This window comes from Myxine glutinosa, chromosome 1, assembly GCF_964187855.1.
Source record: "Myxine glutinosa chromosome 1, kmMyxGlut1.1, whole genome shotgun sequence".
In the NCBI taxonomy this organism is placed as follows: Eukaryota; Metazoa; Chordata; class Myxini; order Myxiniformes; family Myxinidae; genus Myxine; species Myxine glutinosa.
In genome coordinates this window covers 95,912,066-95,935,802 of record NC_136261.1, presented here as the reverse complement: position 1 = coordinate 95,935,802, position 23,737 = coordinate 95,912,066, and the positions used below count along the sequence as shown (strand labels likewise).

Sequence of the window (23,737 nt, the reverse complement as noted above, 5' to 3'; positions counted from 1 at the left end):
GCCGTCCCAAACCATTCCAGTCCTTCCATTCCTGCCTGCAAATTCCCCATTCGTGTGAGTCCGTCTTTGTTTGTTCTGTCCTGGGTATTAATTAAGACTGCATAGGTAAGCTAAGTTTCACTGTTTCCTTCTGGTCCGTCCCTCTTTCTGCCTTTATTTTATTATCCTTCCTTCTCCTTGGTTTCTTTTGGTTGTAAATCGTAATAAATCCTATTCGTATTTCCTACCTCTTGTCTTCTTCTTCTTCACGTCCGTCGTCTTTGTCTTTTCCCAATTGAATACCTGTGGCATGATTTGGCCAATGTTCAGAATCGGGTCTAGTCTTTGTTAACGGTTCGGGCCGCGGCCGCCATCCGCTCGGCAATCCATTAACATCTTATCCGCGGTCGCGAACGAAGCTGCTCACCGGCTTTTCCGGAGGTCGCGGTGCAGCTTCAGGGACCACGTCGGTCAGTGACAAGCGAGGGGACTAATCCCCCATCAAAGGGAACCATAGGCCGACGTTGGGTTCCGTAACAATATACAATTAAATTGTCCACTACCGAGGGATTCCCATCCATGTTCACAAAGGCAACAAAGAGCTCCAAAAGGGAAGTGCATTAAATGTTGATCACAGGAACTGGAAATGAATTCATTTCTTGGTTATTTACCATTATATATAGTCTTATAATGTAACATGTCGCAGGTCTACAAGAACTTCACGTTGCAGTTGCTGTTGTTGTTGTTGGGGTTCTTGTTGGTGGTTGACTGTTGAAATGTGCACCCATTGGTCAGACAGCTGCCGGAACACACCGACATTTGTCGCTCGACTCCACCCACCATAGCACCGACACAAAATGATATGGCCGCCATCTTGGTTTTCTGGTGGGCCTAACACATTAGGCCTGTAGGCCTTCTGCTGATTTTACACTCCTCGGGTTTGTTGCATCAGATTTCCATTGGCTTTGTTTGGGTTGAGTGTTATTCACGATGAGGGACCACGAAAAATATAATCACATGCTGAAATATAATCAAATGCAGAATAATTAATATATGCTTTGTGGCAATGTTATCGGTCCTTTTGTTATTTATTTTGGAATTGGAATGCCATTCCATGGAAGGATCCATTAAACTGCTCTTTACACTTTAATATGGTGCGCATTTAGAAACATGGGAATTATTCTGGTTTATTTGTAGTTATTTAGGTTAATCAACTCAGGAGATCATGATCATTTTGATGCATCAGATTCCACATCAGAAAACTCCAGTAGAACTATACACACACACACACACACACACACACACACACACACACACACACACACACACACACACACACACACACACACACACACACACACACACACACACCCCTCTCCTCATCCATTTATAGTCGTTTTTCTTTTAAGTTGATCAAGTTATATGGAATTTTTCTTTGAGTGGTGTACAGGACAAAGATACTTGTTGAACTTCAATGTACTGTTTCATGATTTATGGGCATATTTGTTAACAGTGGACAAATGGATAACATGTATGAGATTTGAACCTAAGATCCCAGCACTAAGCCATGTTCTAAACAGGCCGAGTGCCATGGTGCTGCCTGGGGCACCTTTGCATTGCTGATGCCTGCAGTAACAACACAACGAACCTTTTAGGGAGTGTCAGAAACCAAGCAAACTCGGAATTGTCTTATTGGTACATAAGCAAGCTGTTGTATCATGTCATAATAATTCCTTCAAAAGGTACGCCTTTGACCCATCCCACTGCCTAGTTTTGGATTTTGCATGATGTAAAATATGGGTTTGAGTGTAGTTTTTCAGCATTGACCCGAAATGGATGCTATAACTTGTCGTTGATCAGGGTATTTGATCGAGACCAGCGGGTTGTCTCTCTTGCTGTGTACCCCTCAGATGCTGATATGCTCTGCAGATGGTGACCTTTGCCCCCCAGAAGAGGAGGTAGATGAAGGGGGGCAGAGTGGTGCAGTTGCAAGGCGAAAAGAGAAGGAGCGAGAGAAGAAGTTTCTATTCAACCATGGATGTAAGGATGATATTGGGGATCCATTAAAACTATTGCCCATTAATAGCACCATTTTAACCCTCTTCCCCCAAAATACGAGTAAGTATGTGCTCTCTCCTCTGAAACTACACATTTTTGATGAAACTTGGCCACAAGCTTCATATTTGATGCCTAATGACGGGTATTGACCGCGTCAAATCTGTGCTCATTAAGGGGAACAACGGGGGTGTTTTTGACCCCCCAAAATAGGTATTTGCTCTCCTCTACAGACACGATTTCAATGAAACTCGATCACAACCTTCATCGCCCATGATGTACCAAAGTTTGTACATGGCATTAAAAATATCAGGGTCTGAGGGGGTGTGTGGGGGGTTTGAGTGACTGTTGCTCCTGATCCAGGTGAGCTTCAGGACCCCGCGGTCATATTAAAAATATATATACCCAACAACTCTCGACAGAAATTCCCTTAAATGTGGCCTATTTGTAAGTACATATACATTATCGTTCACGACACGTTGGAAATGATGTTCTGGACTGTCTGCAAAAAAACACATTTTAATTGTTACCATGTATAATATGCCACCCAACTTCTAGATGGGAAAAACGTGTATTGTATTCAGAAAATTATCGTAGTCACGATATTTGGTGAGTGTGGATATCTTTGGACTCTCCTGTGGGGTCCACACCAGTCATAAAAACGTATTAATTGTTTGTGTTGGTGGTAGTTTGCAGTTGATGTTGCTTATTGTTCATGGTTGTTTATTGATGAGGATGATTGTGTTCTTTTTATAGTGACGCCTTCACTTAAAAATGTTCGAAAGCGTCGATTCCGCAAAGCAGCTAAAAAGAAGGTATGGGTGACTGTCAATCCTGTTAATTTCTTCACTTCTTCTTCTTCTGTATTTTCTTCCTACTATTTCTCTTCTGGTGTTGTGTACTTGATAAATATATTTTACGAGCTTTAATTTTTTTAAAATAGAATATCACCTAATTTACCATCCCTCTCTGGTTGCCTTTGCTTTGCTATCTTTTCCTTTTCTTACCTTGGCTTTTTCTTACCTTAAATGCCTTGGCTCTTTCTTTCACCTTCTTCCTGCCTCTTAATACTGTTGACGAGAGGTCACCCTTCAGCATCATTACATGATGACAGTTTTATGGCATTGCAGTGGTAACAGGAGATGTCACTGACTTACCTGAGTATGGCACTATCAAGAAGGAAGGTTCTTTTTACATTCCAGCCCGATGGGGGTTTCGGGGGAGGAGGTGTGTGGAAGAGTTCACTACACAGAAAGGTAGTAAAAATAAGCCTTTGAGTTCTTTGACTGAGAAGCAGCACATTATGGGGAGGCATGTGAATATTTCCTGACCTGTAAAAACAAAAGAAACTAGGACGGCACTCGGTAGAGCGCATACCTCTGCCAGATTGAACCATTTGTTTTGTATCCCACTAATGGACCGGATCTGGATTCGGACCGAAACCAAAATCTAATAAATTTGTCCTTGTCACACACCAACCTGCCCACCAAGTTACATCTGAATCCGTCAATAACTATTTGAGATATCGTGCTATATGTTGGTTTTAGCCCCATCACTCAATGATGAAGAATCATTTAAAAATTTTTTTATCTGATCCGGATCTTCACCAAAATTGAATCAATTCTTCCTTGTCATATACCCAACCTCTGCACCAAATTTCGTCTGAATCGGTCCATAACTTCTTGAGATATCGTGTTCACAAACAAACAAACAAACAAACAAACAGACAAACAGACAGGGGTGAAAACATAACCTCCATCCACCTTTGGTGGTGGAGGTAAATAGTAACATCTGACCTGGAGTATTTCTTTTCTGTCCCTGTTGTTGATACTGTAGTCAATGTAGTGTCTCTCAGCCAAAAATGGATTTCTTCTTTTCTCTGGTTATTACCAATATCTTCACAATGTGGTTTGTGTGACATCACCTGGCTCATGAAACCGATGGTTGCTTACGAGTTAATCTTCATCTTCATCTTCAATCTTCAAGTTAATCTTCATCCAATTAACTTATTTTCAGTTAATACATCTCGTCTTTTTACTTGTTGTTCTGCAGTACATTGAGTGTCCAGATGTGGAGAAGGAAGTGAAACGCCTTTTGCGAACGGATGCTGAGGCTGTAGCTGTGCGTATCCTTTATCTCTCAATTTCACCAATCACCCCTTGCACTTTTATACTTTATTCGTTGACATATTGGAACTGACCATATCGACTTTGAAAACATATTATAGACTTTTACATAGTTTTAGTTCTTTTGATTTTGCATTTTGGGTAAGCTTCTGATAGGTTATATAAATAGCCACCACTGTAGAGCTAGTACAGCATATCATTAGGCCCTTACCGGTTTCACAGGAGGGGATTATCGGTTTGCTCTCTGTCTGTCTGTCCTGTCTGGCCTACCTGTGGTTTTCCAGACCTCTTTCCCATAACCTTTTAAAAATTCGATTGAATCTTGGTACAGGGCTTTATTATGATAAGTTACAGAACAAGTTCGAGTTTCGGGGCGTTTCGCCAATTTTTCATGTAGTTATGCCCTTTTTGGACTTGGAAAATAGCACATATATTATACATGTGTCAGTTTTCCAGACTTTTTCCCTTCCCTTTTAACATATTGAACTGACACTTGATACATGGCTTTATTATGATAAGTTAGAGAAGCTTCTACTTGTTTTGTAGCTTTGCATACCTAACACAATTGGTCCTACTGTATACAGCTCACAATTGCTGAATTCTTGTAACAGGAACATTCATTAGGACCAGTGGGGAAACATGTATTACAAAGCAGTTTTCCCTGTTGTTGACTTTGTAATCCCCCAAAATGGAAGTTTTATTATTGAGGGAACTATTACTTAGAATATAGCATTGTGCTCGTGCTTTGTCCAAACAGGCGATCAGGAATTTTGGCGAGTCATATGTAATTTAATGGATCCTTTTGCTATTGGTCCTTTGTTGTGTTTTTATCTTTACAGGAGCAAGTTTCATGGAAGAGCAAGGTAGAACTGACAGTGGGACAAAGCATCAAGGGAACGAATGGACAGGGAGGAGAGTAGGAGGGGAGGAAGCACTGAAACTAGCAAGTTAGAGGGTAAGGTTAAGAAAGGTTAATGGGCATAATAAATATCATGCATCAGAATTAGACATGTAAATAGGTGGCGGTGCCCTGTATGCTTGAAGTCCTGGGTGAAAGAGTGAGGCAGAACAGCTTCTGGAAGGTGGTTCCATAGACCGGAGAAGCCAGGAATAAAAGAGTAGAGAGTTGCAGACAGCCTTCATTTTGGAAGCCTAACCAGAAGGGATTTACTGGAAGAAGGTGTGCATCCTGCAGGAAATAGCGAGTGTCCACAGACAGAGAGCAGAGGAAGCAATATTGGAAAATGCACAGTAAAAAACAGACACCATTGACAATGACCTGCCTGGGATGTGAGAGCAGCAGACACTATGCTTTGGCCTCATCACTGGAGATTCCAATCATTTTAAGTGCTTTAGATTCCACAGAATCCTGCAGACAGATATGATGCTGGAGTGCCAGCTCATAGGGGGAAGCATAACTCCACTGAGCTATGGGCAAAGGCCTTGTAGTCTGTGTAGCTCTTCTTCTTCTTTTTTTTTTGTATACAAGATCGAGGCTCGTGAAAGCTAACATTAATCACATAAAAAGTCAAACCGACACAAACCGACACATAAAACACAAAATAAGGGGAGTGGTTGACAAGATGGGGAGAGAGGGGGAAGGACACAAACACAACATTAGAGAACAGGGATATCGAGAGAACTGTGGGAGGGAGAGGGCTTGGGCGGTGGTGGGAGAGGTATAAAACATATGGACACTGCAAGGGCTTCCAGGAAAGAAGTTGGAATTTCGAAAAGTGTATCTGGGGTGAATTAGCGGGGGTAGAAAAGATCAAGGTTTTGGATGGGGGAAGATAAGAGATGGTGGTGAACAGCTGTTTTAAAGACCTGGAGGGAGGAGTGGGATTGAAGGGAGTGGGGGGAGTTTGTTCCAGAGGTGGGAGAAAAGGGGAATAAAAGAGTGAAGGTAGACAGAGAGCCTAGATTTTGGCAGTTTAACCATAAGAGGGTTGCTGGCAGATCTCTTGCGACCTGTAGGAATATTTGGGGGACAAACCACAGAGAGAGCTGGGGGAGCAAGGCCAGAGAGGAGTCGGTAGAAGACAGAAAGACCACCAACCTGCCTGCGGTGAGTGAGTGAAAGGCCCTCGGAGTTAGCTTCATCGCAGGAGATTCCAATGATTCTGAAAGCTTTGGTTTCAACAGCGTGAAGCCGAGCTAGGTGTGAGGCAGGAGCACCGGCCCAGAGGGGGGAACAGTATTCCATTGAGCTGTGGATGAAAGCCTTGTATGTGGTGAAGAGCTCAGGTGTGCCAAGGAAGGACTTCGCACGATGGAGGATGCCCAGTCGGCGACTGGCTTTGGAGGCCAGCTTGGAAATGTGGCCAGCTCTGATTTTCCCAGGAAAGATTTAGATCGATGAAGGATGCCCAGTCTGCGGGCTATAGTCAGGTTCACTATGTTTTTTCGTTCAAAATCATGGTAGATTAGCAAACCTATACATTTTTGGAAACGTTATAACATGGAAAATCTGAAAATCAATGTTTACATTTGCCAATTCCGACCAATTCGATTCGACCAATTCGACCAATTCCATTCGACCAATTCGACCATTCGACCAATCGCTTCGATCGACCATTCGACCAATTCGATCGATTCGATTCATCGAATTCGATTCGATCGACCATTCGACCAATTCGATTTGCCAATCAATTTGACCGACCTTTGCTTGTGTGAAACGGACTGTGAAAACGATGCGGACTATATTGTCGGATACGACACACAGGACAGTGATGACGAACTCTATATGGCATATTCTGTAATCGTGTATGTTTGATGCCATTGACTGCCTGTGTATATTTTGTCATTGACTGCCTGTGTAGATGTGAAGTTATACTGACTGCATGTGTATATATGATTTTGCTGACTGCCTGTGTATGTTTGGTGATATGAATTATTGTGACACATTTTGATGTTATTAACTGCCTGTACAAAATGATAACATGTATTTGATTATGCAACTTATCGCGAATATAAAGACTATTTTGCAATTCAAAACCTTTGATTCGTGTCTTACCATTCCCCATTGCACTAATTTGATACTTTCATTGGATTCCTTGTCCCTGAAAATATAGGTTTAGTATATTTTAAAAAGTTTTTAGGGTAATTAGAGGCAGAAATAGAACAAAATATGTATTTTACAGTGGCCATTTTGAAAATCCAAAATGGCCGCCATACAGGTATCTCTCCAAATGTAAACATTGATTTTTAGTTTCCTTATGCTATAACCTTTCCAAAAATGTATAGGTTTGCTAATCTACCATGATTTTGAACGAAATATAATTTATTGACATAGTGAACCTGACTGACTACTAGCTTTGGAGGCCTTTCGGAGTGATGTAACAAACCTCTCCTTCAACAGGTAGGTCTTGCAATTTAAAGTGTTGTAGTTTTTGAAGAGAGTTTGTTCGAAGAATAATCAGAGATATTTGGAGATTTGGAGAGTTTTGTGTAACTTTAAGGCATATTTTTTCTTTCTATAATCGTGGAGGTTTCTCGAGTATGTAGAAGATCAGAACATTTAAAACTAGGATGAAAGAAAACTCAATTATAGCCCTTTTTGTGTTATACGTGGTCATTTTCATATGAAAAAGTGGTTTATAGTTTTGGTCTCCCCAATCACTCCCCTGATGTTTCTATTCTGTTATACTTTTATTTTTCTCATCGACCAAACTCCACCACCTCTGCTTTGCAGACATTATTGTATAGATGGATATTTATTTTTAAGAAATTTTATTTATGTCTTCTTAATCTGACGAGATTGAGGTTGATGTTCTTTTTTTGGGGTGGGGGGTGGAGGGGCGAGTTGTTAGAAGTATTTACTTCGATACTCGTCATAAGAATTTATTTGGTAAGCTCATATACTACTTTCTTATGGATGTGGGGTTATCTCCAAAGCTGTTTAACCTTAAAAAAAATTATAGGATGGGAAATTGTTGTCGATGATGATGGAAAGGAGGGTGAAGGGCGAGGTTCTTTGGGAAGTATAGAAGCTGCTGGTTCTGCACCAGGAGGTCCAGGAAGTGGACATCTGCGCCGTGGAGCTGGTGAGTGAGGCCAGGCTCATGTTAATGAATCTTTAGAAATGTTCATCGTGAACTGTTGGCATTTGTGCTCTGCAGGCATAATACACACTCTCCATTTCCCTTTCAACTTACCCCTTCCATCTGACTTTAAAGGGGAATTGCGGTCGACTATTATGCTGATAATGGTGATCGTTTGGTTTTGAGGGAGGGGTTTGTGACTAAAAACCTGGCTAGCAAACTAAAGACCTCCGAAATAACCTCGTACTGTAGGTCCCGGTGTCCATCTGGCTGTCCATACGTACATCCCTCAACATTTGACTAAAATGTCTTCTTACAAACTACCCTACCGATTATGGGTCAATTTTGGTAGAATGCATCAGGACGGTAAGGTCTCATGGGAGTTGTGCTCCCTGTCGAGATGTATCCATTTAAAGGGGGTAAAGGGTGTTTTGCCCCAAATATTGGTATTTCATTCAAAAATCTTCTTTGCAGAAACCGACAACCGGATCCAGACCAAACGGGCTATATGGCACCATGACCGTACCGTAACCCTTATGTTGTGCTCCCCATAGCCATATCTCCCCTGGAAAGGTGGTGACAGGCTCCCTTCCCTAATTCCTCATATTTACTAAAATATTTTCCTCACAAACTCCATGACTGATATGGAGCAAATTTGGTGCAATACAGTCCATCAGAACATTTCGGTCTCGTGGGATTGTGCTCCCCATCTGGATCCACCCCTATAAAAGGTTGATAAGGGAGGGGTTTGCCTCAAATTCAGGTAATTTAAAAAAAAATTCTCAGAAATGGTGGGGAAATAACCACAAGTCTGCCACCGGGCTACTTATTCTTTTCCTGATAACCTAATAACCGTCGTGGGGTTAGCCCATGCCCGGAATAGGATCCCTTGCCTCCACTCAGGCACGTGATCGCTTCTAAATTGTCAATAAGCCGGCTATCCACAAAGCAACTACTGTGGTGTTTTGCAGTTCCTCACCTGACTCATTAGTAACAGTCACGGAAGCTGTAAATGTGACTATGTACAGAATTTTAAAAGGAATTAGATGATTTCTGCGAATAGTCAGTTTTGTTTTTTTATTATGGGGGAATAAACTGATAAAGGTAGATCTTGGCTAAACCAGGTGACGTTGATTGACTATTGCGACACGTGTTTTCGAAGGAAATTAAAATTGGTGCTTTCTCATCTTCGAGGTATAAAAAGTTGATGTTGGTGAATCTTTTATTATCAGTAGATTGTGAAAAGGTCATTGCATTTCCTCTTCCAGGGTCATCTATACATAATTATATATTGGGCAGGGGGGTGAGTTGAGTGTCTTTGGAAGAAAAAAAAATGAAGGGTGAAAATGAAGGAAGATATCATTGATTGCCATTTTTGCACTTTCTCTTCCCCTTTTTTTGGCCTTCCTAATGGCACCCCTCTTTGATATTTTATTTTCCCTCCCCAACGCTATTTTCTCCTTCACGTGTGCAAGCAGCTGCCATCTTTAATTTTTGACTTGTTCATTTGGATGCTCGTCTTGATTTTCAGCCGAACGAGATGAACTGCGTGAGATCTTCAATGAGCTTAGCAGTAGTGAAGATGAGGATGAGGAAGATGATTATGAAGGACCGTTAGAAGAGGGGGAACTGCGGTCGAGTGCAGTGAGTTCTGCACCTCTTGGGACAAGTGGAAAAACTGCAACACGGACGGCAGGAGGAACAGGGGCAGCAAGGCCTAGGGGGGCCGATGACGATGACGAAGATGAGGACGAGGAGGAAGATGACGACGTGAACGTTATGGATGCGGAGGAGCGCACAGAGGGTGGAGCTCATGGAGTTGAGGAAGAACGAGCACAATTGGGTGAATGCTATTCTCCCTATAATTGTATTTGTCTTCTTTTTCATTTTTCCCATTAAAATTTTTTTTCCATGTTTTCCGTGCTCCGTAGTGAATCTGTTTCTCTACCTCATCATTCTGCCTTCCGTAAGAGATGATTGCATAATAAAGGTTTTGCTGTACATAATTATTATTGTATGAACGACCTAATTATAAATAGTGCTTAATTTTCTCGTGAATTTTGTTTTGTTGTATCAATATAATTTATTTACTCGGCTATTTCACCATTTCTTTCACTCTGCAGTACTGGAGCTGCATGCACAGACCGATTCCTTGTCTTCTCGGCTGCGTGAGACAAAGGAGCGAAGGCGCCGTCAAGAAGACTTGGTGGCGAAGGTGGAAAATCTTGCTCTCAAGGTGGGTTCATACATTTCGTTCATCGCATTCTCCTGTTGTAAATCTCTTCAACAAGGTACAAAATTGCTAGATTTTCAGAAGAATTTCTTGTCACATATATGTTAAACAGGTAACTGTGTAGTTAGAACACCTGAGGTCTAAGGTCATTTCCATATTGAATAGTCCATCCATTGACCAAAGTCGCAAGTTGCCTGTGCCCACACGGGATTCTGAACGTGGTAGGGATGAAAGTGGCAAAAATGCAAATGGCATCTTATGTCATCAAGCCAGCAAGCCAGCAAGCTGGGAGCAACAATTCACATTTATTGCCACATCTGATGCAATTTAAATACTCTAATGGCAACGAGGTGCTCCATTTGAAGCTGTTTGTTCGATATATGTAGCTTTTTGATGCCTAGGGTCCGTAATAATAATTTGTATTGATGTAAAATCAAAGCCAGTGTTCAATTGCAAATTGATAGTAGGATGAAGGTGCATATCGTTTATTTTTTTGTGTACAAGATCGAGGCTCGTGTAAGAGCTAATATTAATCACATAAAAACAAGCTGACTCATAAAACGCAAGATAAAGGGAGCGGGAGACAAGATGGAGAGAGAGAGGGAAGCACACAAGTACAACAGCAGAGAACAGGGACATCGGGAGATCTGTGGGAGGGAGAGGGCATGGGAGGGGGGGGGGGGGGGGGGGGAGTAGAAGAGCTAGAAAACACATGGAACTCACAAACCATTCCTGCATACCTAGGACTTCCAGGAAATAAGTCGGTATTTCAAGAAAGTGGATCTGGGGTGATTTAGTGGGGGTAGAAAAGATCAAGGTTTTGGATGGGGGAAGATAAGAGATGGTGGTGGACAGCTGTTTTAAAGACCTGGAGGGAGGAGAGGAATTGAAGAGAGTGAGGGAGTTTGTTCCAGAGGCGGGAAAAAAGAGGAATGAAAGAGTGAAGGTGAGCAGAGTCTTGATTTTGGCAGTTTAACCATCAGAGGGTTGCTGGCAGATCTTGTGCGACCTGTAGGAATATTTGGGGGACAGAGCACAGAGAGAGCTGGGGGAGCTAGGCCGGAGAGGAGTCGGTAGAAGACAGAAAGGCCACCAATCTGCCTGTGGTGAGTAAGTGAAAGGCCACCAATCTGCCTGTGGTGAGTAAGTGAAAGGCCCTCGGAGTTGGCTTCATCGCGGGAGATTCCAATGATTCTGAAAGCTTTGGTTTCAACAGCGTGAAGCCGAGCTGGGTGTGAGGCAGGACCACCAGCCCAGAGGGGAGAGCAGTACTCCATTGAGCTGCGGATGAAAGCCTTGTATGTGGTGAGGAGCTCAGGTGTGCCAAGGAAGGACTTCGCACGACGGAGGATGCCCAGTCGGCGACTGGCTTTGGAGGCCAGCTTGGAAATGTGGTTTTCCCAGGAAAGATCATGGCAGATAGTGAGACCCAAAAGCTTGAGTGACAGAACTTCTTGGAGAGGATTATTCAGAAAGTAGATGGGAGGGAAAGTGATTTTGACTGATTTATTTATCAAGACCATACCAATTGAGAAAGAGTGACAGTTTGATTAATATGACACACCCTCAACTGGAAGTACGGCAGCGTGGTTTTGTTTTTCTCTCATTATTCTGTTTGTGATTCAACAGCTAATCGGCTTTCATCCCGAGGTCATGTGGTCACTGTGCATTTTACATCTTGGTAATCCCTTCTACCGTTTAGCTTTCCCTGCATGCTTCCCTTCACTTTTAAAAGGATTAATTCTTTATCTCCAGTGATGGTTTTGACTTAGCTATGAAGGTTACTTGTCATCCACAATCCAAACGTAAACTTAATTTGTCTTCCAGAACCGGCTGCAGGCAAACTTGGATGACATTTTCCATCAGGAGGAAAAGGAACAACAGCAGGTAAGTGGAAGGAGCGTATTTCCTCGTCTCCAGGTAACCTTTTGTACCTGGTCATTATCTGTCATGCACGGCAGGAGAGTTGAGTCTGCACCTAGCACGCGTCTGATCTATGCTGTTATTGTTTGATACATGGTAAACATCACATGCTTATTTAACATGTGATAAAGAAGCCTCGATTCATCCATATGGAAGTGAACACAGGATTATAAATGCTAGCAAGTTTCCCATGCCTGCACGGGATTCTAAACAGGGAAGGGATGGCGTCAGCAAAAATTCAAATGGCATCTTCTGTCATCGATCCGGCAAGCTGGGAGCAACAATTCACATTTATTGCCACATTTGATGCAATTGAAATGCCATAATGGTGGCGAGGTGCACCAATCTGAAACTGTTTGGTCAATATAAACTGAACATCAAAAGAAACTTATCACTTTCATTTTTTGATATGTGCAGCTTTACGAACACGTTTCTTCAATTGTAATGGCTGATTATGTAACGGGAACTTCACTTCAATCACCTGGTTGATCAACAATGGCATGCTTGAGTGGTTCTGTATAGGGATCTTTCCCTTTAAATAATGACCCTCATAATGAAATCCTTCAGTTCTCGTGGTTAGACATTCATTTACTGCTGTGTATAGTCACTCTAGAGGCTTCCGACAAGGAAAACAACAAGAAAATTCAGATGCCACGCCTGACATCTGAACAACGTTTAAGGGCAATTAGGATGCTTGAGGCTGGTGTAAGCCAGCGAACAATTGCCCAACGTCTTTGTTGCTCACAGCCTGCAATTTCCAACCTGGCCAGGCGTTACGGTGAAACTGGAACTGTGATTGATGGTCCACGAAGAAGAAGACCACGGGTAACCACCCCAAACCAAGACCGCTGCATTGTGCTGCAGCATCTTCGTGATTGTTTCCGCCCTGCGACGCAAACATCTGCAGTGACAAAAAGTCGCCACAACAACCACATCGGTGTCTCTACTGTGCGGAGGCGCTTGAGAAGTCAAGGCCTAGTGGCAAGACATCCTTGCAGAGGTCCAGTGTTGAACGCAGTGCATCGGCGGAACAGAGTAAGATGGTGTCTGCAGCATCACCGCTGGACACAGCAACAGTGGAGTGCAGTCTTGTTCAGCGACGAGTCCAGATTTTGCCTCCATGCTGCTGATGGGCGTCAACGGGTATGGCGCAGAGGTGGGGAAAGGTATGCATCATGCTGTATTCGCCAGATCAATCGTTGGGGAGGACCCAATGTGATGGTATGGCATTTCCACCCGTTTCAGGACACCTCTGGTCGTCATCGAAGGCAATCTCACTAGTCAGCGTTATGTCAATGAAGTTTTGAGACCTCATCTGCTGCTATTTCTCCAGGTTCATCCTGACATCGCAGTTTTCCAGCAGGACAACGCTCGACCCCATGCTGCTCGCCTGACCACCAACTTCCTCTAGGAACAGGGTGTTGAAGTGATGCCTTGGATGCCTTATTCCCCTGACTTTAATCCCATTGAGCATTTATGGGATGAGCTTGGTCGACATCTTGCATCGAGGAGATCAACGACTGTCAATCGGCAAATGCTCATTCAAGGCTTGCAGGAGGAGTGGGACAGACTTCCCCAGGACCGCATCAGATGCCTGGTACAGAACATGCGTCAGAGGTGTACAGCCTGCATCACAGCTCAGGGAGGACACACACGATATTGAGGACTGCTGTCATTCTGTCCTTGACTGTTAGGAGTGTTGTGTCCATTCCTGTGTCATTTTGTTTTGACTGTAGTCAGGTGCGTGCCTTTGTGTTGCGCCTTTGTGTTGCACCACCCCTTGTGATAATGCTTTTTTTTTTGTGATTGAGGCAACCTCTTGTTTATTGACATGTGTTGAGTAAAGATAGCTGAACTTTACCTCTGTGTTCAAATATTTTTCATTTTTGCGTGGAGGATTTCAATGAGTGTCCTTCTAAAGATTTGATAAGTTTATTTTGATGTTGAGTATATATGTAGCTTTTCAACGTCAAGGGTCTGTCATAATTTTTTTTTGTATTCATGTCAATGGAATGCAAATGAAAAGTCGGATACCTTTGAATGTACTTATTCAATAGATGCTCTTTTTACATTTGTATGCAGAAAAGTACTGTGATCTGTCTCCATTGTCTGTTTCTTTTGCCTTTCTCTGCAGTTGGAGGCTCTGCAAACCCAACTTGATGTGCTGGCAAGCAGATGAGTGAAGAAACCAATGTGGTCTCCCTCTGTCTCTCCTGTAATATAGTGTACAGTTGCTCGTGCCCATTCTTCCTCACCTTTTGTAAATGCTTTCCTCCTGCCTCCAGGAATATGGAAGGAATAATATAGAAGTTTTTAAAATTTCATTTTTATATTCATTTAGGTAGGGGGTGGAGAAGGTTTAGTGCCGATCCCATCTAAAAGGCTGATTAACCCTCCTCCATGAATGCCATGAATGAGCCAACTGGGTTTTTTTTTTCTTGGAATGCAGACAGAGTGCAAAATGATAGTTCATGGATGGAAGACAACTGATCCAAGACTCGCAGTTTAAAAAAAAAACGTTTTTAAAGTTTAAAGTTGTTGGCCTAATGGTTAGGGCGGCGGGCTTGGGATCCGAAGGTCCTGAGTTAGAATCCCGTTGAATTAACGCCGGGTGGGGTTGACTCAGCTTGTCATCCTTCCGAGGTCGGCAAAATGAGTACCAAATAACTGGTTATAGAGAGGCATTGCATCAGTGGCAGATGCGCCCACAAAAAAAATGATGCAACCAGGAGTCGCGTGGCTGCACACGAACCACCCATGGTCTTGCACCTTGGTGGTCTGATTAAAATTACTCCTCCAAAGCTGAATTTTGCCTTTTATGGTCTTGCAGAGGAGCTTATACATACTTGTATAATTGTGTGAAACAAAAATATTATGACACTGAATTTAGACCATCACATATGCACTCACTTTGTATAGATCAGCTTAGTTGGTCCTTCCACGGCATGGCATTGTTATTACAAAATACATAAAAACAATGCTAACTGTAACAAAGCATATATTAATTAATACAAATAATATTAACAATAATAATAGTCTACCAGCCGTTGGTCTGTGTCTGTCTGTGTGTGTGTCACCATTTTTCTCAGAGATGGCTGAACGGATCTTCATCAAACTTTCAAAGGTTCATCAGTGAGTGACTGGAGGTGGGTTAGGCCAAAAAAAAAAAAAAAAAATTTTTTTGGGAATTTAAAAAAATAAAATTAAAATTGCTCTATAGTGCCTAAGCCTAATTGATTAATGACAGGTATATACAAGTACACATTCGCATAAATAAATACAAAACAATTACCAGACATTTGAACACAAATAATCAAACAATTCTGGAAGCGGTCGAAGTAGGTGGTAAGGCTTCTTCTTCCTGAACGTCACACTTAACTCATTAACGCTTTAACGCTTAACACGATGAACAGCACATTCACCAGCATATATTCAACGAAAAGGTAAAATGATGATTTGTTATTTGTGATGGATTCTGATTAGCATGTAATTGCCTTTCATTATATTTGCCCTCATTTCAAATATGTTAATGTTTATTTTTCGCTTGAGCAACGCCGGGTGCTCCAGCTTAACACTTTTATACTTTACTCGGGGTACAAAATACAAATACAACTTTGTGTGGGGGTAACATAGGCTATGTGGCCACGGCCTCATTCGGGGATGTGGGGGACCAGGAGAGGGGCGTAAATTCTCTATGTAAATGTGTACGGTGTAGCACCACCTGGTGATGGTGGCAGAGGGTATTACAATTTCCCGCTCTTTCACACCCTCTCTGTTCTCTTCACCCTCTCTTTTGCTCAAGGTCATCTGCCATTAGCTTGGAAATCAGCCAACATTACCGCTTTACACAAAAAAGGTGCAAAAACAAATCCTTGCAACTACAGACCAATCAACCTGCTCCCAAATATCGGCAAAGTCATGGAATCCATCATTGCTTCGGATATCAAATCCTTCCTCTTCTCCAATGGCTTGATCTCTGATCATCAATTTGGTTGCAGACCAGGTCATTCTACTCTGGACATGCTGCTTCTGCTGTCTCAACAATGGATGGAGGTCCTCAATGTCAAACAGGAAATTAGAGCTGTCTCCCTTGACATATCACGTGCCTTCGATACGGTCTGGCACCCCGCTCTGCTCACCAAACTCTCCTCCTATGGTATCCATGGAAATCTCCACGCATGGCTTGCGTGGCCTCATTCGGGGATGTGAGCGACCTCCTCTCTGGTCGTAGTCAACGGGTATGTGCGGGACCTCCTCTCTAGTCATAGTCAACGTGTGGCCTTGAATGGATTGCTCTCATCTCCCCTTCATGTTCAGGCTGGAGTTCCCCAAGGCAGTGCCCCAAGGCAATTCTCATCTTTCTCATCATATGAAATGGATTTCTCTCATCTCCCCTTCCTGTTCAGGCTGGAGTTCCCCCCAAGGCAGTGTTCTAGGCCCTGTGCTTTTTCTGGTCTTTATCAATGATGTCTCCAACTCTCTGGAAAATCCTCTCTATCTCTTTGCTGATGACTCCACTCTCTGCCAGTGCCACTCCATATTTCATCCCTCAGATCGGCAGTCTGCAGCCCCCTCACTCTCTGCAGACCTGGACAAAAATCAGACTGGTCAAACAAGTGGAACATGTCTTTCAATCCTGACAAATCTCACACTCTTACTATGTCCATCCGAAAAGACCATCTGGACAACCCTCCCATCAACTTTCTCAACAGTCCTCTCCAAGAAGTTCTGTCACTCAAGCTCTTGGGTTTCACAATCTGCCATGAGCTTTCCTGGAAAAACCACATTTCAAATCTGGCCTCCAAAGTCAGTCGCCGACTGGGCATCCTCCATCGTGCGAAGTCCTTCTTTGGCACACCTGAGCTCCTCACTACATATAAGGCTTTCATTCGCAACTTAATGGAACACTGCTCTCCCCTCTGGGCTGGTGCTCCTGCCTCACACCTAGCTCGGCTTCACGCTGTTGAAACCAAAGCTTTCAGTATAATTGGAATCTCCCGCGATGAAGCTAACTCTGAGGGCTTTTCACTCACTCACTCACCGCAGGCAGGTTGGTGGTCTTTGTCTTCTACCGATTCCTCTCTGGCCTAGCCCCCCCAGCCCTGGTTGTGCTCTGTCCCGCAAATACTCCAACAGGTCGCACAAGATCTGCCAGCAACCCTCTTCTGGTGAAACTGGCAAAATCAAGACTCTCTGCTCACCTTTACTCTTTCATTCCTCTTTTATCCTGCCTCTGGAACAAACTCCCTCACTCTCTTCAATCCCACTCCTCCCTCCAGGTCTTTAATTCACCCCAGATCCATATTTTTGAAATACCGACTTCTTTCCTGGAAGTTCTAGCAGTGTCCATGTGTTTTATACCTCTCCAACCCACCCCCCCTTCCCATGCATCCTCCCCCCAAGCCCTCTCGCTCCCACAGATCTCCCAATGTCCCTGTTCTCTAATGTTGTACTTGTGTGCTTCCCTCGCTCTCCCCATCGTCTCCCGCTCCCTTTATCATATGTTTCATGTGTCAGTTTGTTTTTTTACCATTAATGTTGGCTCTTACACGAGCCTCGATCTTGTATCATCTTTGCCGTATGTGTCAATGGAGCGTGAGTACTAGCCTGCTGTTTTGCTTGGCCAGAAGTTGTTTTAAATGTTGGGGATGGCCACAGAGGGTAACACGAACAGGGGAAATTAACCTTAACCCCTATTACTAATTGAGGCGTCATCATCCCTCGTGTGATGAACATTTAAACACAACCTTAAGCTACATTTTCCCTACTTAGTACATCGAAATGCTCTTACACGTCATAGTCCATATTATTTCCTATTCAATCCTACCTTTCCTGCGGTATTCTCATACCTACCCCCATAAGCGTAACAGTATCATCCGCACCCTTGCCCAAGCACATCTTGACTTGGTGAAAGAGAAGCTAATGCTCAAGTACTGTAGCAGGCCAGGTAGGCTCTAAGAGGTATGCACACTCGCCTCTAAGCCGTCTTACCTGGGTTCGAATCCCAAACCAGTGATAGACCGTCATCCCAGTGTTTCACAGGCAAGGTGATTCAGTGTGTGTGCCGTCCCTCGGATGGACGTTAAACTGGGCGTCTCATCTGCCAGCAATTGTTGGTGGACGTTAAAGATCCCACGGTTTCCTTCGCAGAGAGTACTGAACAAATTCCTGCCCTAACCAGCAGAGGGTGTTGCATCAGCAGTACAGCTACGCCCTCAGCCAATGATGCTATCTCCCTTGCAGCTTTGTGCTGCATACAAATGAAGAATGACGTATGACACGTGGTCACATTCAATTTATTGTTGACTTCACTGACATTTCTGGCTAAATTAAATTAGTCAAAATAAGATAAGATATGGCCCCTCACCACTTCTAGATATGCACAGTGAATTGCATGGGCACGTTTCCAATATGACCATGGACCATGTGGTGTCCGTCCTACGCGTAACTATGTAATTTGACAGCCAGCCAAACTTCATGGGAGTCAGGGAATAGCCTACAAGCTCCAAGTCTTTAATGAAGCCACACGACCCTGTAGTCGATGAACAAGGAGTAAAACTGAAAAGGATATGAAATACAGGACAATTACTAACAAGGCCTCCGTCGTGCGAAGTCCTTCCTAGGCACACCTGAGCTCCTCACCACATACAAGGCTTTCATCCACAGCTCAATGGAATACTGTTCTCCGCTATGGGCTGGTGCTCCTGCCTCACACCTGGCTCGGCTTCACGCTGTTGAATCCAAAGCTTTCAGAATCATTGGAATCTCCCACGATGAAGCTATCTCTGAGGGCCTTTCACTCACTCACCGCAGGCAGGTAGGTAGGTGGTCTTTGTCTTCTACCGACTCCTCTCCGGCCTTGCTCCCCCAGCTCTCTCTGTGCTCTGTCCCCCAAATATTCCTACAGGTCGCACAAGATCTGCCAGCAACCCTCTGATGGTTAAACTGCCGAAATCTCGGCTCTGCTCACCTCTTTCATTCCTCTTTTTTCCCGCCTCTGGAACAAACTCCCACACTCACTTCAATCACACTCCTCCCTCCAGGTCTTTAAAACAGCTGTTCACCACCCTCTCTTATCTTCCCCCATCCAAAACCTTGATCTTTTCTACCCCCACTAATTCACCCCAGATCCACCTTGTTTGAAATTCCAACTTCTTTCCTGGAAGTCCTGGCAGTGTCCATGTGTTTTATACCTCTCCCACCACCCCCCCTTCCCATGCCCCCCCCCCCCAAAGCCCTCGCCCTCCCACATTTAGCGATGTCTCCATGTCTCTCGGTCCCTGCTCTCAAATGTTGTTTGTGTCCTTCCCCCTCTCTCCCCATCTTGTCTACCGCTCCCGATGTTATTTGTTTTATGTGTCTGTCTTTCTGTGTAATTAATGTTCGCTCTTTCACGAGCCTCGATCTTGTATACAAAAAAGAAGAAAAAAAAGGCTCCAAGCAGTGCAATTACAACAATTAGAACAAAATGCTAATTCAGCACTCTGCCAATGTGAAAGAAAAAGTCTCATTGCCTAATAATAGTGTCAACTAGTGCTTGATGACACTGGGTACCAGGCCAACCGAGCCATTAAATGCAAACTCAGCATACAAGAACAGCTTCAATCGCTACATATGCAAAATTATTACCGATAGGATAAACTGCTAAATGTCCCCCTTGTACTTACAGGCTATGATTTTGAAGGTGTGACGGGTGAGGGAGCCTGGTGTTGGCTTAGCGGTTAGGGTGCCGGCTTGGGATCCTAGGATCCCGAGTTTTAATTTCCAGGCCTGAACGAGCCATTCGGGCATCCTGCGTCGGAGTGGCGACCCGTCCAGGTTTGTGGCCACGAGCCAAGGAAACTGCTTCGGCAGCCCGATGCATGGTCAGGGCACAAAACAGAATGGTCATCAACAATGTGTGAGGGATTAACTCAAATACAAGTTAGGGAAGGCTCAGAGACCGCTTCCTCTTGTCACATTTTACGAGTTGCGGAAGGCAAGAGAACGAGGCCATTCGTAGGGTTCGAAGTTGGTTTATTCAAACAGCAAGATCCAGCACACTAAAAGCGAACGGAAGTCAGCATGCTTATATAAAGCCAAAAGCCCTCTTCGGAGGGCGTGGCTCCGGCAACCGCGCGTGCGTCACGTCCACACAACCAAAAGTCCAACAGGCCCGTGCGTGTGTATTATGCCCAAATAAGGTAATGGTTACCTGCACATAAGGTAACCGCCACAACATCCTGTTACATCACTTCCTGTTACATTAACCCAAATGGCCAGCTGGGTGCTGGGGGCACCAACACACTGGTGCACAAAATATGTGTGCAAGGGGCAGAATATGCCAGCAGAGGGCTCCATTCAAAAATGTACAAAACACATGCATAAAGGGCGGAACAGACCACAATAACATCGAAGATCAATCGAAATGATGCATTTTCAATTCCATGAAGTTCTTTGATGGATCCAATTCAGAAAATACTAAGACCGAGAGCCGACCGGCCGTTACCTTTATCAGGATAACGAAGAAACAATACTTCACATACCCTTTTGTAAATGTAAGCGTGTAGCCATGAAATAACGAAAGTACTAAATCCAATTTACTATCGAAGAATCCGATGTGACATTATTAATCTGTATAACTATAAGAAACGCTGAACTCTCTTTTCACAACACGATTATCCAAAACAGACATAAGAGTGAATTGAATTGAATATACTAGGGCATGCCCGTACTATATATAAGCTAGGACGTGCCCGTACGTGGGTGCCCGTTCCTTGCCAAAAAAAAAAAAAAAAAAAAATTTGTGTAGGGGTGTGTGTGTGTAAACATCCTAGGGCGTGCCCGTACGTGGGTGCAAAAAAACATGCGTGCAAACAACAACAACAAAAAAAAACTTTGAAACCACGTGGCAGTAACGACCACAGAACCCCCCCCCCCCCCTCTATTTACATGAATGGTTTGGTCCATTCGCAACGACCACAGAACCCCCCCCCTCTATTTACATGCAATGGTTTGGTCCAAAGCGAACGGCTTGCAGTGTTTGGTAAAGAAATCGCCATAGCTCGGTAACTACTTCTCCGATTAATATGAAACCTTGAAAAGGCACATCCTCGGGTCCCCAGCAATATACCTGGCAAGTTTAAAGTATATCGGACCGGTAGTTGTCGAGAAACAGCGGTCACAGACAAACATACACACATACACACATACACACATACACACATACACACATACACACAGAGATTAATGGAATTATAGATAGATATAGGTGAGGGCGAGACTACCGGAAGTAAGCTGTAACACGTGCCCTTTTGTGGTTTGTTTTCAACGTATCCGATCACGTGACTGTTGTCTAACCGGTGCACTAACCGGAAGTTACGTAATTCCGCGGGCGCCTATGGGACAACGTTATGAACACGGAGGTATATAATATGGAGAGCCAATTGGCCACCTCGCAGCATTAGCCGCCGTGAAGCCACCGGAAATAGTCTGGCGGCCATATTGGGAAGCCGATCGTAAGCCTGTCAAAGCAAAGGCGTGGCGCACTGATGATGCAGCTGGAGCGAATTTTAGGACCGCCGACTATTTAATTAATATAGAATACTAATATTTGAACTGATATTCGGGCTCAGAATCCCGTTCTTTAAGGAAATGGTGTTCATTAAGTTTGAAGTTGATTCCAGACGCATTTTTCCTGGGGAATCCAATGGTTTAGAGCTTGTTTGAAAAAAAAGTGCCCAAAATTACCGCTCGGTGTTCTTTATCGTTCTTCTCATGACCCAATCACCCACTAGTAGGAATAAGAATCCTGACATGTTACACCCCTGTTTAACTCCTGTCTTCACCTTGAACCATTCTGTTGTTTCACCTTGGTCGACGACCGCACATTGAAAGTCTTGGTAAAGGGCTTTTACAAGGTTCACTAATTTTCCAGGTATGCTGTATTTCTTCATTATGACCCAGACTTTCTCTGGGCAAGGAGTCGAAAGCTTTCTAGAAATCTATAAAATTGAGGTACATCGTCGTTTGCCATTCTTTGGCTTGTTCTATAATATTCCTCAATATAAAGATCTGATTTGTTGTCATGTTATATGATGTTACTTAATTCAGTCATTATATTGTAACTAAGATGTGTATGTTTCTATTACCGAGATGTTAGAAACCACGCAGATATAATGATAACCAGAGTTTATTCTACACTGACATGGGTCAGCAACACATCAACAGTGAGTCAGTCACATAAATGACATGAAACGCTGTCATGTAGTTAACCCACACAATTCACAGTTAACCCACAAAACACACCCACACCATGTAGAGATGAGGTCGCTCTTATATTTCAGCTTGCTCTGGTGTTGCCTCACTGGTGAGCAAACAGGACCAGTTTGCAATATTTTTTCCTGATGCGCTCTTCCTTCATGTCATCATCGAGTGTTCTCACAACATGATGGAAACGTATCTTGCTGTATGATTGTGATACAGAATGTATTAAAGCAAACACATGGTTGTTGTCTGCCTCACAGTCAAACATGTGCCGATCCAAGGAAGCAAATGTAGACCGACCGACCTCAGAAAGGACAGAAGTGGAAATTGCCACTCTTATCCCACTTTCACGAGGCATTTTGCCATTGCTTACAGCCAGGAGCCTCTTGACACAGCGTTCAGTCGCCTCACAGACACGAACAACACTGTGCGAGGGAACTATGAGGCCACCCCTGTTCTTGGTAACAATCAGGCTGTACATTGGTGTGGTTTGCCATTCTTCGTTGTTACTGGTCAATGCAGAAAGACATTGGCTACACTTCAGAGTCTTCCTCACCATCCTCACCACATAGCCGGCAATATAGCCAACACATGACTCTGTAAAGATGGAAAGTTGCTCAAAATTTGGAATATCCGCATAGTCGTGGTCCTCTTTTGCCGGCGATCTCAACTCCAGGTCGTATCGTCTGGCCACCAACATGTCGTGACTCTCGTCAGGCACAGCCTGCTTTGCAACGCACTTGAAGGAAGCCGCATTCAGGATTCTGGTTGAGTCCTGTGCAGAACAGTTCCCACTTGCAGACTTGATGTCATGTCGCATCAAGAGGCGCTTATATGCGGCAACAAACTGCCGGGCCGTTGGGTTATTCCCACTTCCACATGCAATGCGGACCGCTCCAAAGAAAAGTTCAATGTGGTCTTGGCTCATTTTGTACGTGAGCAGGTATCGCAGGGGAGATGAGGCAGGTTTGACATATGTGAAATACAAAATTTTGACACTCTCTATGCAGATCATGAAACCAATGAAGGGGGTTTTCAAACGCGTATTGGTCATAACTTGACCATTCATGTTTTTGATGTTGGACAAGTAACTGTAGGCAGTATCCAGGAATGGCAGGAAAAGTCCTTCTCGT

The 23,737-nt window shown here is 43.7% G+C and overlaps 1 protein-coding gene across 3 annotated transcripts in view; it reads left to right on the top strand.

Moving 5' to 3' along the window:
• Positions 1 to 15,166, top strand: part of TAF7 (TATA-box binding protein associated factor 7) — a 28,323-nt gene extending 13,157 nt beyond the window's left edge. For all 3 annotated transcript variants that reach the window (XM_068115421.2, XM_068115401.2, XM_068115412.2), the window contains 8 exons: positions 1,890 to 2,019; positions 2,791 to 2,849; positions 4,087 to 4,159; positions 8,084 to 8,206; positions 9,735 to 10,046; positions 10,327 to 10,439; positions 12,264 to 12,323; positions 14,494 to 15,166. In XM_068115421.2, coding sequence (XP_067971522.1) covers positions 1,890 to 2,019; positions 2,791 to 2,849; positions 4,087 to 4,159; positions 8,084 to 8,206; positions 9,735 to 10,046; positions 10,327 to 10,439; positions 12,264 to 12,323; positions 14,494 to 14,538 — 915 coding nt within the window. In that variant the 3' untranslated portion in view covers positions 14,539 to 15,166. The remainder of the gene's footprint in view (positions 1 to 1,889; positions 2,020 to 2,790; positions 2,850 to 4,086; positions 4,160 to 8,083; positions 8,207 to 9,734; positions 10,047 to 10,326; positions 10,440 to 12,263; positions 12,324 to 14,493) is intronic.
• The last annotated feature ends 8,571 nt before the right edge of the window (positions 15,167 to 23,737 follow it).